The sequence below is a fragment of the Chiloscyllium punctatum genome, chromosome 26 (assembly GCF_047496795.1).
Source record: "Chiloscyllium punctatum isolate Juve2018m chromosome 26, sChiPun1.3, whole genome shotgun sequence".
In the NCBI taxonomy this organism is placed as follows: domain Eukaryota; kingdom Metazoa; phylum Chordata; class Chondrichthyes; order Orectolobiformes; family Hemiscylliidae; genus Chiloscyllium; species Chiloscyllium punctatum.
In genome coordinates this window covers 53,967,179-53,983,692 of record NC_092764.1, presented here as the reverse complement: position 1 = coordinate 53,983,692, position 16,514 = coordinate 53,967,179, and the positions used below count along the sequence as shown (strand labels likewise).

The following is a 16,514-nucleotide window of genomic DNA, read 5'->3' as shown; positions in this document are numbered from 1 at the left end:
CTTTTGTGATATCAGTGAGCCAAATGAAATATGAACTCACTTAATGAGTGGCTCCTGATGACACTTAATAGCAAAGCTCAGCAGAGGTTTGGGAAAGTGGGTTAGGGGAGACTATACAATTACAGTGTTCAGACATTCCAATCGTTTGAGTGCAAAAAAAATGGAAGAGACTGTTATGATCTGGTAAACACTGCTAGTATTACAATAACAATCATAGGAAACATGCTGTAGGGTAAGCAAATCAAACGGACTATTTGTGCAATAATTCAGTAATAGCAAGGTGTCACCAGTAACAGTGTCATTAACTCTGTTCACCTGCTGATTTTGGGGAAGATTTCAGCTCTGGCTGGATGGTATTAATTTTGCGTGACAAGAGAGCAATGTGTGTTTGAACAAAGCTGGAGTGAGGCCATGGTGCATGCATTAGCTGATGCCCCAGACAGAAAAGGGTCAATCTTTCATTCAGAGGACCTATCAGCATCTCTTTCTTTTTTCTATGAAGAAAAAATCCTGTCAGATAGACACTCTCTAATGCCCTCACCCTCTCAGATCAATGTTGGTTGTTGGGGAAACTGATTTTGTCCATCAGCCTGCTCTGTGCTGAGTCATACAAATGACCGGGATGGCAGAATGGAATCCCTAGGCAGGGAAGAGGACAATGAATACCCAGACCACCTTCCTGCTACTGATGGATGGGTAATCGATGAAGATCGGGGGAAGCCAGGCTCAAGAAAAGTTGTGATAGCTTGCACAATCAAACAGCCTTTTGATGCAGATTCTCACTTGAACCTGAAGGTTGGTAAATGTGAAGTGGGCAGGTGATTACAGCAGTTGGATTGAGAGTTTCAGTAGATGGGGTGTTGCTAAATGATGATAAGCGGAAGGAAGTAGGCGAACTCAGTGGGAAGGGCTGCGTCACAAATCTGGAGCAAGGCCACAAACAGGCTGGAGCCACTGGCTGGGGAAGGGAATGGTGGTATCTGTTTGGATGGAGTTGGTGCCGTGAGCTACCAGTGGATTTTGTCTTTGCAGCGTTGAGCTGGAGGAAATCCTATCCTGGGCTTTGGTGAGGAGGTTGCAGACTGGTGTAATGTTTGCTGTTTGTGAAAGGATGGCTTGCTGAATCTGGATTTCCCAAATCTCACTACTTGCAAGTGTGCATAGGTATCTCCCGGGGAGAGGGTGGGTGGGGGGGGGGGGGGACAGGAGAAAGCTTTTCTTTTTGTGAACGCTCACTTCCAGTCTACCAAATGGATTAGAATGGGGACACTTTTTATGTCTCTAGCTCCCTCTCAGTGGGGAAAGAGGATCTTAAATTTGAGGGGTGTTGGTGGCACTGAGTCAGTTGTTTACCCTGCAGTTAATATTTTATCATCAGTGAGCCAAGTGCAGGGTACCGGCCTGGCCATCCATTTGCCCATTGAGACACTTTGAAGTAGTGGACTGATTACCAGGTAGATGTTGGGGAGGGTGGTGGTTCCTGCCCCCTCCTCCCCATTCTGGCACCATGTGCCTGATACAGCACACCTGCCCCAAAAAAGTATTTCCCGTGCCCACAAAGTTCCCTCAACCTTGTCTGGTTCCCACTCAAACACGCTTCTTTGCCACCCACCTCGCAGAGGCTTGCCAGGTTGGGGATTTTGCCAGGACCACTCACGTTGCTGGAATCTGGCTTTGTGGCTCCCTGGTGTTGGGGATTGCTGGCAGTGCCAGAATTGGGCACCCCTGCCGGTGACACCGCTGCAACTGGAGAGCTCCTCTGATTGGCTGGTAGCTCTCGGAATCTTTCCAGGTGGAAGCTGATCTGGAGCGAGACCACAAACAGTTGCAAGTATGTGCTCTGTGTTTGTTAACAGCCCAAAGGCCATTGAATAACACAGGGTGACTAAACAGAGGCAGGTTTGCCCCCATCCTTTCAAAATGGCAGGCAGAGGGTATGGGTTGCACCCTCCTTGTAAAATCCAGCCCAAAATATTTTATCTAATGCTTCGCGTCTTCAGCTTGTGAGCCCAGATACTGTGTGTTTCTAGGCAACAGGACTATGGGCTTATGCTCCTGAGTCTGGCCATGTACATTGGAGATGTTAGAAGAGAACAAGGATAGATTTTCCTCTTTGCTGTCCATGGGTCCTAGATACATCTCTGTTGTGTTCTGTCTGTAGGGGGTTCTTGGGTCCTCTGCAGTTTGTGTGATTTCTCTTGGGGTGGGGGAGTGTTGAGAGGAAGCAAGTGTTTAGATGATCGTGGTTTCATACTGTGCTTGGAGGTTCCTGATGAAGGGCTTATGCCCGAAATGTCGATTCTCCTGCTCCTCGGATGCTGCCTGACCTGCTGTGCTGTTCCAGCACCCCACACTCGACTCTGATCTCCAGCATCTGCAGTCCTCACTTTCTCCCTGTGCTCGGAGTATCCTGGTCAAGCAATTGGTCTGCAGGGAGGAGAATGGTATCTCCTGTATATTGAGGTATGCCAAGATTAACCCTCAGAACATCGAAGAAAATGACCCTTGCATTTCCAGCAAGAATCAGTAAAGAGCGAATTGGACAGGGGAACAACTGAAGATGATAAACACCATGAACTCTGCTGTCCACTTACAAAGGCTCAGCTAACTGAGGGACTGGCCAGGGATTGAGCTAATGGCCTTCCTGATCTTTGTAGCTCAGTCTTGGACCAGATACTTCCCTTCTCCACTGAACTGACCGGGGACAGCATCCCTATCTTGCAATTTACAAAAAGCAGGGTGTGCCCTTACCATCAAATACTCCATTTTCCTAAGGTTTGGGAGATGCCAGCGCTGTAGTTGTTTGCTGTATTGTTGTCGTGGCAACTTCCTGGCGAGCATAGGCCATCTCTGATAAATGCAGGCCTGCACCAGTCAGCAAACTTCATGAGCAAACATAGTATACTCCCTTTCAACTTGCTGTCAGGTCAAAGGTCAGGTGTCATTGCATTCGCTGCAATGTCCATGATATCATTGGTTTCAGACCTGCAGAAAACTTCTATGTGCATATGGACTCATGTTAGTAATGCAACCTTTTGAAGACTGGTCGCGTTATGTTGACACAGTGACCTCTATTATTGAACTTGATGAGAGAGTCATGGACAGAGAGAAATGAAATACTGCCATTTACACAGGAACCTCTATTATCCGAAGGACACGGGCGGGGAGTATTTCGTTCAGTTAATCGAATGCAGGATAACATAGTTTAGCTGAGCATCGGGACTTTGCAATCTTGCCAGATAATTCGATATTTGGATAATTGAATACCGAATAATTGAAGAACTATTCGGGCAAGAACTAAATCACCTTTTGTGTATTTTTGATAGTGGAATGGAAATTTTAGAAACCAACGATTTTGGAAGAACTTCCTGCACTTTCTGAAAGCGAGTCACCAAAACTCATTATAAGTGGTGCTTACACACTGCTGCCTTGCATATAGGTTGGCATTAGGAGCTGGACACAGAGTGAGATTCTGTTGTGGAGCAGCGCCTAGTTATCAATGACAAGATATCAGCCTGCCAACAATGATATCGTCGACTACTGTGTAACTGAACAGCTTGTGGATTTAAGTGATAATGTTAACAAGCCTTGGATCTCCAGAATGGGAGGTGGTTTGTCTCCTTGCAGTAGAAAACACCTGAACCCTAAGGAAAGCCAGATCATTTTTCTGATCAGTTGCTTTTAACCAGTAGACAGAGACTTTTTGATTTGTGAACCAGTCGTTCTGTGCCTCCTGCAAAGTAGTGAAAGTACCTGGAGAAGAGAGACTGAAGAATGACACATTCTGGCAAGCGAAAGGATGATCTCAGTGAAACCTGCAGACTGGGGCCACTGAGCTACCTTCATTGTTTCTATGTCCCCCTCCAATCATGAGGGGCATGGACAGGAGAAATAGACAAGGTCCTTTTCCCTGGGGTGAGGGGAGTCCAGAAATAGAGGGCATAGGTGAGAGACGAAAGAGATAAAAGGGACCTAAGGGGCAACTTTTTCACGCAGAGGGTGGTGTGTGTATGGAATGAGCTGCCAGAAGAAGTATTGGAGACTGGTACAATTGCAGCATTTTAAAGGCATCTGGATGGGTATATGAAAAGGAAGGGTTTGGAGGGATATGGGCCAAGTGCTGGCAAATGGGACTGAATTAGATTAGGATATCTGGTCGGCATGGACTAATTGGACAAATTGGACTGTGTTGTTTCGGTTTGATAAAGTGGTTAGAGATTTATTCAGTAATGTTATCAGTCGACTGTCATTAGTTATTTACTTGTAGTTAGATTCTGTTTATTTATAGTAAATAGTAGTTTTTGTTAAATTATAGAAACCTGGTCTGAGTTTGCAGTTAGTCTGAGTCGAAGCAGATGAGTGTATTAGTGAACTTCCGTAAACTTTCATAAAAATCTTTTATTCCTTGAATTGTCACCTAAAGTTAGTGGCAATCCAATTCCAGTGCACTATCCCAGTGAGATGTGACAATGATTTTTTAACATCCTTGGGATGCTACATAGTCCTTTACATCCAATGAAATGTTCACTAATTGTAATGTAGGAAAATGTAACCGCTAATCCTGTATCAGCAAGATCCTACAAAAATGCATGAAGTTGGTGGCCAGTCAGGTCTTCCTGTTGATTGAGGGGTGAATATTGGTTAAGACTCCATGTAATTTATTAAATATTTGCAGTTGTGCCACATCATGACTTGAATCATGGGTGTTGTGTCAAGGTTTCTGTCTTGAGTTATAATGATGGAATATTATAGGTGCGCAAGGTTTTATTAATGTGGGAAAACGCATAACTCAGCTGTTTAAAAGTGAATGAGTTCTGATGATCTTTCACTTTTTCTTAGAAATCCCTTGAATTTAACGGGTCCCTTTTAAATAATTCCTTGAATAACGACATTATATAATCAAATGGAGATGTGGCTGCCACACGGGGGTAAGGGTTTTCAGCATGTAGAGTCAGAGGCGGTACATGTTACAGAAGTAGAAATAGATGGTCTTTGTAATAGAGGAAGTTATGCTGGCTGGGGTCTGAGTAGAATTGTCAAAAAATAGGAAAATAGATGAAACATTGTTTTCTAGTTAGTGAAAAAATATCTGCGTCTAATGCCAGAAGATTGAATTTGCTTTTCTCCGGTTTTAAAACCGATGTCAGTAATAAGCAAATGGTAAGCCGGAGGGTTTCTAGCTGTTTGATGCACTAAGACCTGTGAGTCATGCTGTCGGCACTTCCTGTTTCTGGGGAAGGTTAACACTGCTTGCTGCCAAATCCAGCAGGAGTGGCATGGAAGTTTTTTTATTAGGTCAACGGTTTACTCAGTGTCTCCACCACCCATGTGGGTGGACCGAGTAGCAGATAATTATAGCAGGAAGTTGTTTTTGCTTTTGTTTAGCACAAAGCCAGACTTGAACCCATGTATAGAAGAACACAGATTCCATCTGGATGAGAAGCTGTTGTACTAAGCGAAAGACTGGTTTGGAAACGGAGGTAGACTGAAGTACTTGTGAAGTCCTAGAATTCTACTAGCCCTTGCCTTTACCGACTAATTTTTTCTTTTATAGAATGTGGACAGCTAGTATGTCAATCTTTGTCTAATTGACCATGTTTTCTCGCTTGTCCAAGAGTGCTGGCTGATGGTTTGTGTTTTCACATACATCTGCAGCCTTTTCTTACATTGATGTCAAGAACTGATCAGCAAGCATGCTTCTTTTGTGTGAGGTATTGCAATCCTGAATTTACAATCCTTGTTTGAGGTCCACTCATTTTCATACAGGTTGCAAATTATACATAAGCTTTTATTTTCCACCGCTAAACCATTTGAGGTTAATGGCAGTGCCTTCGATGCAGATTGTCTTCAGACAGTGCATATTCCTAGTATGTACAACCTGGTTATAAAATCACACCACACTTCTGGATTTAGCCATGAGAAGACTCAGTCATTGTCAGCTTGGTTCCTTTGTTACACTCTTGCTCCAGCAGTAAGAGTGCTATGAATTTGAGCCTATGATTGTAAATTAGGATAATGCTATGGTACATTATTGCGCTGTACAAGGATCCATTTGTCTGATTGGTGGGCTTCAAGTGATGTCAAGTATCATGTGACACTGGGAAGAAAAGCACAAAGTTTCCCTGTATTGTTGCCGAGATGGATCTTGCATTCAATGCCACTGCGAAGAAAGAGATTAACAGGCCTTTCATCTCATTGGTGTTGAAAGAAAGAAGCAAAAAACCGACCTACATAGTGGCTTTCATAACCCAAATAGCTCCCTCATTAGTACAAGTTACTGCTGCTGTTGCTAATGTAGCATTTTCTTAAAATAGGGAAATATCCCGCATCAGTGCACTTCTCTCGAGTACTTATTTGCAAGAAATATTTCAAGAAAACATTCTTGTTTGTGCGGAGCGTGATATAAGTGTAAGCGTTACCAATCTATTTTCTGTGGCACCCTTTCATTTGCTTATGTTCTTTATTTTCTGTTAGCCTATGCCTGAGGTTTAGCTTCATACTAGACCCTATATCCCATAGCCCAGCAGACACTGCACAAAATATCCACAGGAAGAAATGCCAAAAATAAAGTTTGTTTTTGTCAGATCTCGCACCACGGTATGGAAAGAATAACTAATGCCTTAGGTGAGTTGCATGACGATAATTCACTCCTAGTATTCTGCTCCCACTCACAACCAACTCCCAGTTTGACCTTTCTAATTTACAACATTATCAGAACTTTTATATTTGAATGACCGCTCCGTGTCAGCTTTTCATTATCTGAGAGTTATTGCTATAAGTGGAACCCTTACTCCTCAGTGCAAGACAGTTTCCACTGAAAAACTACTCTGTACTACAGGAGATTTTTGTAGCAGGGCCAGAAATTTAGAAGTTGGTATGGTCTTAACTTGATGATAGATCTGAGATAAGACTACACAAGCCTCCCTAATCGGAACCGTAACATGTTCATGTTGGATTCCTGCTGTCATTTTAGAGTCACATATGTTAACCATTTGAAATTAATTAGTCTTCTATTTTAAGCAAGACATTAACTTAAAGGGCCTGTGTTTCACACACCGAATTTGATGTGACCGTGATCCTGCTTTTGTTACTAATGCAGCATGACTTCCCCCTCCCCCATTGAGGGCTAGATTATATTGAAAACATATCTTGCAAAATCATCTTCCTGAATGTCCCTACCCATTTGACTCAGTAAAGTTGTAACCTGTTAAATATGCTTTAAATTTTTACATTTTGTTTTGTGCTACTCATTGGACAACAAAACAGTTATAAATAGAATGCAGGTATCGTATCTTGTGGTTTCCAGAGGTTTGAAATAATTATGTTTTAAAACTTGAGTTTTGGGAGCTTTATCCAATGTTGTTCCCAACTCACAATGTGTGGTGTTCACCGAAACTGTGTTAGTTTGGTTGGGGGGCACGTGGTGAGCATCGAGGCACTCTGGACTCCAAAGCATTTGTACACATGAGCTGTAGTTCCTGAATGATATTTGAAGAATACACCAATACTACAACATGAAGGCTGATCTCTCTCTCTCTCTCTCGCCTCAGGATTTGTAATTTTCTCTTCTGTGCACAGAGTCTGGTTGTCATCCTAGATCTAACCTTCCATCTTTGAAAATCTATCCTATCAACTTTGATTTGCATGTATTTTGATCCTCACTTGTCAGATCCACACTCTCAGCCTGTTTTTTGTGAACAACTATGCAGAGTTTTACTGATTATTAGGTTAAATCATTCCTAAAGGGCCATTGCATTAGAATCTCTCATTGATTTATCAGAACATGAAAAGTGTGGTTTTTGTAAGAAGGTCCAAGTTCTTATTTCTGCCTCTATTCATTCAATCCTTAAATTTTAAAAATGTTACGTGTGTGGAAAAACATATTTATCATCAGTCCTTTAGGGCCAAAGGGCTGATTTCTGATAGAAGGATATTAGATTGCCCTCGACAGACCTGAACATTTCCTGTCAATTGGTACCCTCTGAATTGGAAGATGGATGGTCAATAAAAGGAAAAGTGTTGTGACAAAACTGAGATTGATTAGTGTTCATAGGAAACCTTGTCGTATTAATAGATAAAGGAGATTAGGAAAGTTTGGAGTTAAAGTTATAAATCAGTGAGTACTGCTGCGTGCTGTATTTCAAGAATTTTATCATTAGACATTGACAGCTGGCTTACACTGAAGGTAGAAGATGAATGTTTGGTACAGGAAGCAAAATGATAACAGTTGAGTACTCCTTATTTTTTCAAAGTTTTAGATTAGTTTGTCTCTCAGGCATGTCCCTGCTCACAAATCCTCTTTTATATCAGGCAGGCCAGATGTGTAAGAGACTCTGCAAAGTGGCCATCACTAGTGTCCCAAAATTGGAACTGCTGGTGAACCAAGATAGATAATCCCCAGTGTTATCTAAAATAAAAGCCACATACTGTGGATGTTTGAATTTTGAAATACAAACAGAAAATGCAGGAGAACCTTAGCAAGTCTGGAAGCATCCATGGAGATAGAAACAGAGTTCACCTTTCAAATCCAATATGAGTTTCTTCAGAACAGAATGCTATCTCTCTGGAATCAGGATTATGTACCTTTAGATAAATAAGTGTTCAGAGAAGGACATTTGCTTTGTAATGCATTACATCCTCTGTAACTCTGGGGAATTGTTCCAACATTTATTTCTTTGTTCTTCCTGCAAGTTAAAATAAATACTTCTCAGTAATTTCCATTTTTGCCCTTTGATCCCACTTCCTTAATTCATTTGAAATAATGGCTTTAAATACCTTCAGGTGCTTTCTCTTTCCCAAGATAATGACATTATATAAATACAAGTTGTTATCCCAGCAATCTGTTTCATTCTATTTAATATTTTAAATTTTCCTTCACTGCTTTCTTTTATAATAGTTTTACATTTGGGATCAGTCTTGTTGTCCATCTCGGTATCATTTGCAATCCATGGATGTAATTCTTTCTGACAGATGCTGTGTCCCAGATGGAAAATTTTGGCATATTATAGTCTTTGAGCATACAGCAGAACTCTTTTTATTATTTAGACACTCTTCCAGTGTCTATGTTGGCTAATTATTTAATTGTTTACCAGCCTGTTATGGACATTGGGGAGTAACATTGTTCACTCTATGAAATCACCTTGTAATAATTTTAGTCATGTATATTGTTTACTTACAACCTGTAGTGTTTTTTAAAAATGTAAATGACCCGAGCATTTTCAGAGCTCTAATGTTAACATGTAATATTAGCATGTAATAAAGCAGGACATAGAACTTAACCAAACATTGGGATAAGGTTTATTGCCATTTGCAGTGAAGTGATAAATGTGATTCTAGGTAATGTGCTCATGATATCTCGATTAATATTGAAAGATAAAATCATCCACCTTTCTGAGCATATTGGAGGTTAATAAACTAACGTATCAAGCCAAGTATTTTGTAAATTTATTCATAAAAGTACTTCATTTGAAATCTAGTCTAGAGAGCACTTTCACTTGAAAAATATTTTGTGCAAAATAACTCTTGGCAATATTAGATCAAGACATATTTCACTGCATTCCTTCTGTCCAGATTTAGAAATATGAGGCACACCTAAAGATGCTTTTTTTTTATTTATTGCAGAATGTGCTGGCAAAAGCCTTGTACGACAATGTGGCTGAATCACCAGATGAACTCACATTTCGCAAAGGGGATATCATGACGGTTTTGGAACGTAACACCGGAGGTTTAGAAGGATGGTGGCTCTGTTCACTACATGGGCGACAAGGTATCGTGCCTGGCAACCGCCTAAAGATCCTGGTGGGAATGTATGAGAAAAAACAGCCAACCTCCAGCCAAGCACAACAGGCCCCACAATCACCACAGCCTTACCAGCAACAGAATGTATACCAAATGCCATCCCAGTCTTCACAGTATACAGCTATGCACCCTGCTTACCAACAGGGAGACAATGTCTATATGATGCCCTCATCAAACAAAGTACAACAGAATTTGTATCAGGTTCCTCCTGCACTACAAAACCAGTCTAACAAGTGCCCAGTCACTCCAACAAAATTGCAGCAACAGACATTGTATCAAAAGACAACATCTCAAGGCCAGTTGACCCAGTCCATGAACCCAACGCAGGAGATTTACCAGGTGCCTCCATCTATGAACCAATCCCAGGACGTCTACCAGGTACCATCAAAGAGTCCACCTCAGGATATCTATCAGGTGCCCCCATCTACTGGGTCTGTGCAAGATATCTACCAAATACCTCCATCCATGAATCCAGCCCAGGACATCTACCAAGTACCTCCATCCATGAATCAGTCACAGGACATCTACCAGATACCTCCTTCCCTGGAAAAGACAAATTGGGAGGGAACAAAACCAATGGGAAAGGTAAGAGAAGTACATGAACTGTGAGCACACCTTCAGAAAAAGATAGTACTGCACAATAAGAGCCTTTTTCCTCAGATGGTGATGGCTAGCATGAGGGGACATCGTTTTTAATTGAGGGGTGATAGATACAGGACAGATGTCAGAGGTAGTTTCTTTACTCAGAATAGTAGAGGCATAGAACGCCTTGCCTGCAACAGTAGTAGACTCGGCAACTTTTAGAGCATTTAAATGGTCACTGGATAAACATAGATGAATAGTGTAGGATAAATAGGCTCTAGATTGGCTCCACAGGTCAGCGCAACATTGAGGGCCAAAGGGCCTGTACTGCGCTGTAATGTTCTAATCTAATCTAATCTATAAATTGTCCACCATGAATAATTGTGGTGAAAACAGGAAGGCAGTTCCCATTCATCAGTTATTGCCATGCTATTGGATAGGTAGGGAAGGTATGTAGGAACATTCAGAATGACTACAGAAAAGATTTGAAAGGATGTTGCTAGGGTTGGAGGGTTTGAGCTATCGTGGGAAGCTGAATAGACTGGGGCTGTTTTCCCTGGAGTGTCTGAGGCTGAGGGGTGACCTTACCAAGGTTTATAAAATCATGAGAGGTGTGGATAGGATAAATAGGCAATGACTGTTCCCTGGGTTGAGGGAGTCCAAAACTAGAGAGTATAGGATTAGGGTGAGAGGGGAAAGATTTATAAAGGACCTAAGGGGCAACGTTTTCAATCAGAGGGTGGTGCGTGTATGGAATGAGCTGCTCGAGGAGATGGTGGAAGCTGGTACAGTTATAATATTTAAAAGGTATCTGGATGAGTATATGAATAGGAAGGGTTTAGAGGGGTATGGGCTGGGTGCAAGTGAATGGGCCGAGATTGGGTTAAGATATCTGGTCGGCATGGACGAGTTGGACCGAAGGGTCTGTTTCTGTGCTGTGCGTCTCTATGATTATCACAATAACACTGTCCAAAGTCATAATGGATGGCATGAACACCTAAGTTTTAAAAAGTACAGTGAGAAATAAGCAATATTCAGGTTACAAATTACATTCCTCAAACCCTGTACAGAGTTGTCCCAGTCTTTCTTTTCACTTGTGCCAAAATGGGAGTTGGCCTGCCTGGAAATTTAACAGGAACAATAAGCTGAGCTTCTTCAGCCTACCTGGGGGCCCAAACATTACAAGCAATGTTGAGTTCTTTCAAAGTAAATTCAGCTATAACACCTTAATGTTACAGTTTCCTTTTATGAATAATGTCTTCTCCAAGGAGAAGGAAAGCTCTAACCCATTAAAATGAAAGCATTTCTGCTTCAGACTCACTATGTGCGATGCTACCTTCATTCCAAGTTAGTTGATAAGCCAACAAATAGTTATTGATTTTGATTATTCCATTACATTGGCTGCCTCCACGTTGAAGTTACCACCTGTAAGTACAATGACAGCAACCTTTATAGGGGTTCTTAAAGTGGTTTCGTTAATTCTGGAACATGTTAAAGACAGCCCCAGTATAACTAGTCATCTATGTAAAGCAACAGTATGTGACAAAAAACATAGTTAACATTCTTCAGTTTTATTTTTCTTTACATCAGTTATTTTGTTTATAAACCTGCCAGCACAGATCTGGAGTGGGATATGAGATAATTAAAATGTTTGGTCAATTTGAATTTAACATGTAGCCAGTTCCGTTGAGGACATTGGAGCAGAAAATTGAGTGGAATTAAAACAAACATCCAATCTGGACATGCCCTTTCTGATCAGCGGGTTGGGCGCAATGTTCCTCTTCATCCATATTGTGTGCAGTTTGAGCTGTTTAATCATGAACAGGCTCCTGCAGTTTTTGAGATGATGCAGAAAGGTGTGAAAGTGTTTCCTGTATAACAGGAGTTAAAGTGCGAAAGGGAAGACTTGTTTCTTTTCTTTGGGGGGAGGAGAAGAAAGGTATTTTTGAGGTGACCTCTAAAATTATGAAAGGGTTGAATAAACTGATCCAAAGTTTCTGTGAAGTATGAGATTGTGAGATACTACAGATTACATGTTAAATAAAGGAATTCTAGGTGTATGTCATAACACACGATTCAATTGGTAGCTCTGTTCTCTTGAGGCAGCAAGTTGTGCATTAACCAAATACTTTGATCAAAGGGGAGAGGTGTTTTCCTTGAGTTAAAGCAAGGAATTGTGTTACCACCCTGGCAAACATTCCTTAATCAGCTAACACCACCAAAACTATCTCATTGCTTTTTATGGGATTGCACTGTGCACAAAATGGCTGCTTTATAATCATAATCATCCACTTAAGATAAACCTTTGCAATGCTTTATTCCTGAGAGACAAAGCAAAGCATTATTTACCTAAATATTAATTGTCATAGTGGAAAAACTTGGAGATCGTGAGGACTGCAGATGCTGGAAAGTCAGTTGATAAAGTGAACCCTAATGAAAGGTTCTGACCTGAAACGTTGAACCCCCCCCCCACTTCTCCTCTAATGCTATTTGACCTGCTGTACTTTTTCCAGTTCCACACTTTATTGACACCGGAAGAACTTGCTTTTCTTCAGTTAGCACCTTAAAATCTTTTACATATATCTGCAAAGCCAGAGGGAACTTGTTACTTTTTAAGCTCAGGATAGGTCAGGTTATTTCTGCATTTGTTGCTGTATGTAATGTAACTATATATTCAATTTGTTTTCAATAAATATTGAAACAATGAGTTTAGTTTTCATAGTGAATTACTTGTACAAGGAAGTTTAATAGGTCTTCACAATGGTGAGGAATTCGGTAGAGTAAACCGGGAGAAGCTGTTTCTAGTGACAGGAAGGTCACTGTATAAAATCCCATGTGAATAGTGCTGCCTTTGAAAGTGTAGGCTATTTGCTCATGTGTCTGGAGAGGGACTCGAACCCATGACCTATTGAATCAGACAAGAGTGCTACCACTGAAACAAAGCTGACACTTTTGTGAGGGAAAGCCAAAGGAAGCTGGAGATGTCGAATACATTATGAAAAGCCACTGAAATGGGCAATGTAAATAAGTTCAGGAGACAATTGGAGAAGGAACTGAAAAGTATGGGACTAAATTGGACCTCATGATCCTTCCGTATTCTTAAAATGTTCTTTTATGGTTAAATTCATGAGTTTCCATAGCATTGGGGGAGGGGTGTTTGTATGGATGGGTGATTGGGGGTGGTGGAAAACATCTTGAAGAGAAGAGCTTGGAGGACTTCCCGAGGTAGTTAATGGGTGGCACAGGAGCAAGCACACACCGTTGCCATAACAGAACTGATGAAGCACACTTGGTTAATGACTACCTCTATTGAAATGAATTCATCTCCCCCTCACTATTGGACTCCAGTAACTGTAAACCAGCCAGCTGTCCTTTATGATCTCATTGTCCCTTAGAAATCAAACCAGAAATAGAAATTTAAATGGAAACATGTTGAGGTTAATCATAATTTTTAATTGTTTGAACTGTAAAAGAGGCCCCCCCCCCCCCCCCCCCCCGAGAATGATCTTGTGTCATACAGTCATATTTTTGTGTGTAAATCATGTCTTTCTGGGTACACAACTCCATGTTTGAGGAATTGTACAGGGAGGATGTAGATCTAACTGTTTAGGGTAGGGCAGTAGAATTGGGTTAAAGTCAGCTAATAGTCATTTACTTGCAGCTAGCAGAGGTAATGGAGAGAAAGTGCCAAGTACAGCTTTGTTAAAGTGAGCGGAAATCGGACTTGGATTGCAGCTCATCTTTATATTTTTGACAAGTTAGAAAGTGTCTTTTGATTCTGCTGTCAGGCGAGTGTCAAATCTAACCAGAACCAGAAGGGTCACAGTCAGTAACCAGCTGATGACTGGCACTCGGCCTTAATGGGAAATAATTGGTAATATGGTTCATTTAATGATGTGTCACAAACAGATGGGGAAATGTAATTCTGTGACGATAATATGCTACTCATTACTTTTTGAGGTCAGTGTAGGTCAGACTATTTCTGCACTTGTTCCTGCATTTAATGTAATTGAAAAAGTTGAGTGTTCAAAATACTTAACTGTATATACAATTTGTGATCAATGAATATTTAAAAAGAGTTTAGTTTTTATCCTGAATTACTCATACAAGCAGATTTAATAGATCTTCAAAATTGTGAGAGGTTTTGATAGTGTAAATAGGGAGAAATTCCCAGTAGCAGATGATGCATATTTAGCATAATTCATTAAGGGACCAAGGGGAGAAATGAGAAGTATTTTTATGAAACAAGTTATAATGATTTATATTACACTGTGTGAAAGGGAGATGGGTGTACATTTGGTACATTTTGAGGGATTTGGATTTACACTTGCAAAGTGTAAACTGGTAGGATTAATTGGAAAACTGCAACGAGTTGGCATAGGCACTGTGGGCCAAATGGCTGCCTCCTGAGATGTCTGATTCTAGAGTTGGCCAACATGTGAGTTTTTCTTTTCCAAAAAGGGCTTGTTGTCTACTGATTTCATGTTGGAAGACCTAATGGCGGGTTCTGTTCCAAACAGATGGGCCTTGTGGGCCGCAAGCCTAATGGTAGGACGAACCATCAAGTGAATGCATTTATGTGACAGATTCTCATGCTGTGCTATTGAAACAATTTAGAAAAGTACGGGGAAAAAAATTGGCAATCATCTCGACAGAAAATAAATCTGACACTACCCCAAAATGTAACCTGATGATACACCCAAATGCCAGGCAGTTTTTATATGACATTTGGTTACACCAAAATTACAATGGGTTTCTCTTTTTTTATTATGTTGCATTCATTCTGAGCATAACCTTTTGAAAGACGTGGCAAGAAAATGTGGAGATCTGGCTTCACTTGTTGTGAAAATTTTCTACTAAACCTGATTGACAATGTTGCATACAATTTCCATGCTCTCATTTAGACATCTTTCTCTTCCGCCCCACCCCCCATGCATTGGGTTTCTGGAGGAGCAACTGTGTTAAACATGGTCAGCAGTAATCTGTACTGAAGGGGGATTTTCTAGAATGATTACAGTCTGAGGAGATTACCGTTATGTGGACAGACTAGAGAGACTGGGATGTTAGAGCGGAGATAGCTCAGAGATTTGATGAGGTTTTTAAAATCATCATGGGTGAAATAAGTAGTGAGTATTTCCAATGGCTGTGGGGCCAGTTACAAGGGGGAAGTATATTTTACAGTGATTGGTCAAAGAAGCAGCTCAGCATGAGAAAGAACTGATTTGTGCATTGAGTGGTAGGATTTGGAAAGTCATTTTGATACCGTGACACACAAGAGACTTGTGAGAAAGGTTATAGCTCACGGAATAAAAGCAGCATGGGTATAAATTTGGCTGAGTGATAGAAAACTGAGAGTAATGGTCAGTGAAGATATTTTGCCAGCTGGAAGGAGATTTGCATTAGAGTGTCCCAGGGCGTTGTAGAAGAGATCCTTCCTTTTCCTGACATATATTAATGATTTAGATCTTGGTGTTATGGGAAGTAATTGCAACGTTTATGGATGATACCAAACTTGGGAACATGGTAAGCTGGGCGGGACAAACTTCAGTAGGGCATAGATAGTGTGGAGCGAGTGGATAGGTGGCTGATGAAGCTCATTACAGAGAAATGTGAGGTATTTTGGAAAACAAAAAATGGACAGACAATATGAAATGGGCGATACCATTCTAGAGCTGAAAATGTGTCGCTGGAAAAGTGCAGCAGGTAAGGCAGCATCCAAGAAGCAGGAGAATCGACGATTCGGGCATGAGCCCTTCTTCAGGAAGATTTGAAATATTCATTCCTGAAGAAGGGCTTGTGCCCAAAACGTCGATTCTCCTGCTCCTTGGATGCTGCCTGACCTCCTGCGCTTTTCCAGCAATACATTTTCAGCTCTGACCTCCAGCATCTACAGTCCTAGAATGATGTTGATAATTTATGAATTTTTAATTTTCTTTAAAGTACCCTGTGTCACATTTTCATTGCCTCACCTTGATATTGATTCATTACTATACTCCCTTCCCAAAACCATTAAAAATGGATGTTGCCTCCTCTCTGGATGAGCAGGTTACATAAAATATCTAACCAGTCCAGCTGAAGAAAGCTTTCATGTGGCTTTCAAATGTTGGTTGCCTTTATAAAGGCTGACTTTTGAA

The 16,514-nt window shown here is 41.0% G+C and overlaps 1 protein-coding gene across 5 annotated transcripts in view; it reads left to right on the top strand.

The window, feature by feature from the left end:
• The window catches only part of bcar1 (BCAR1 scaffold protein, Cas family member), a 250,812-nt gene that overhangs the window by 156,416 nt on the left and 77,882 nt on the right, over positions 1-16,514 (top strand). For 4 of the 5 annotated variants that reach the window (XM_072547423.1, XM_072547424.1, XM_072547422.1 and 1 more), the window contains exon 2: positions 9,622-10,383. In XM_072547423.1, the coding sequence (XP_072403524.1) occupies positions 9,622-10,383 (762 nt within the window). Of the gene's footprint in view, positions 1-5,420; positions 5,481-9,621; positions 10,384-16,514 lie in introns of those variants that run through there. The other variant, XM_072547421.1, reaches the window with a different exon arrangement.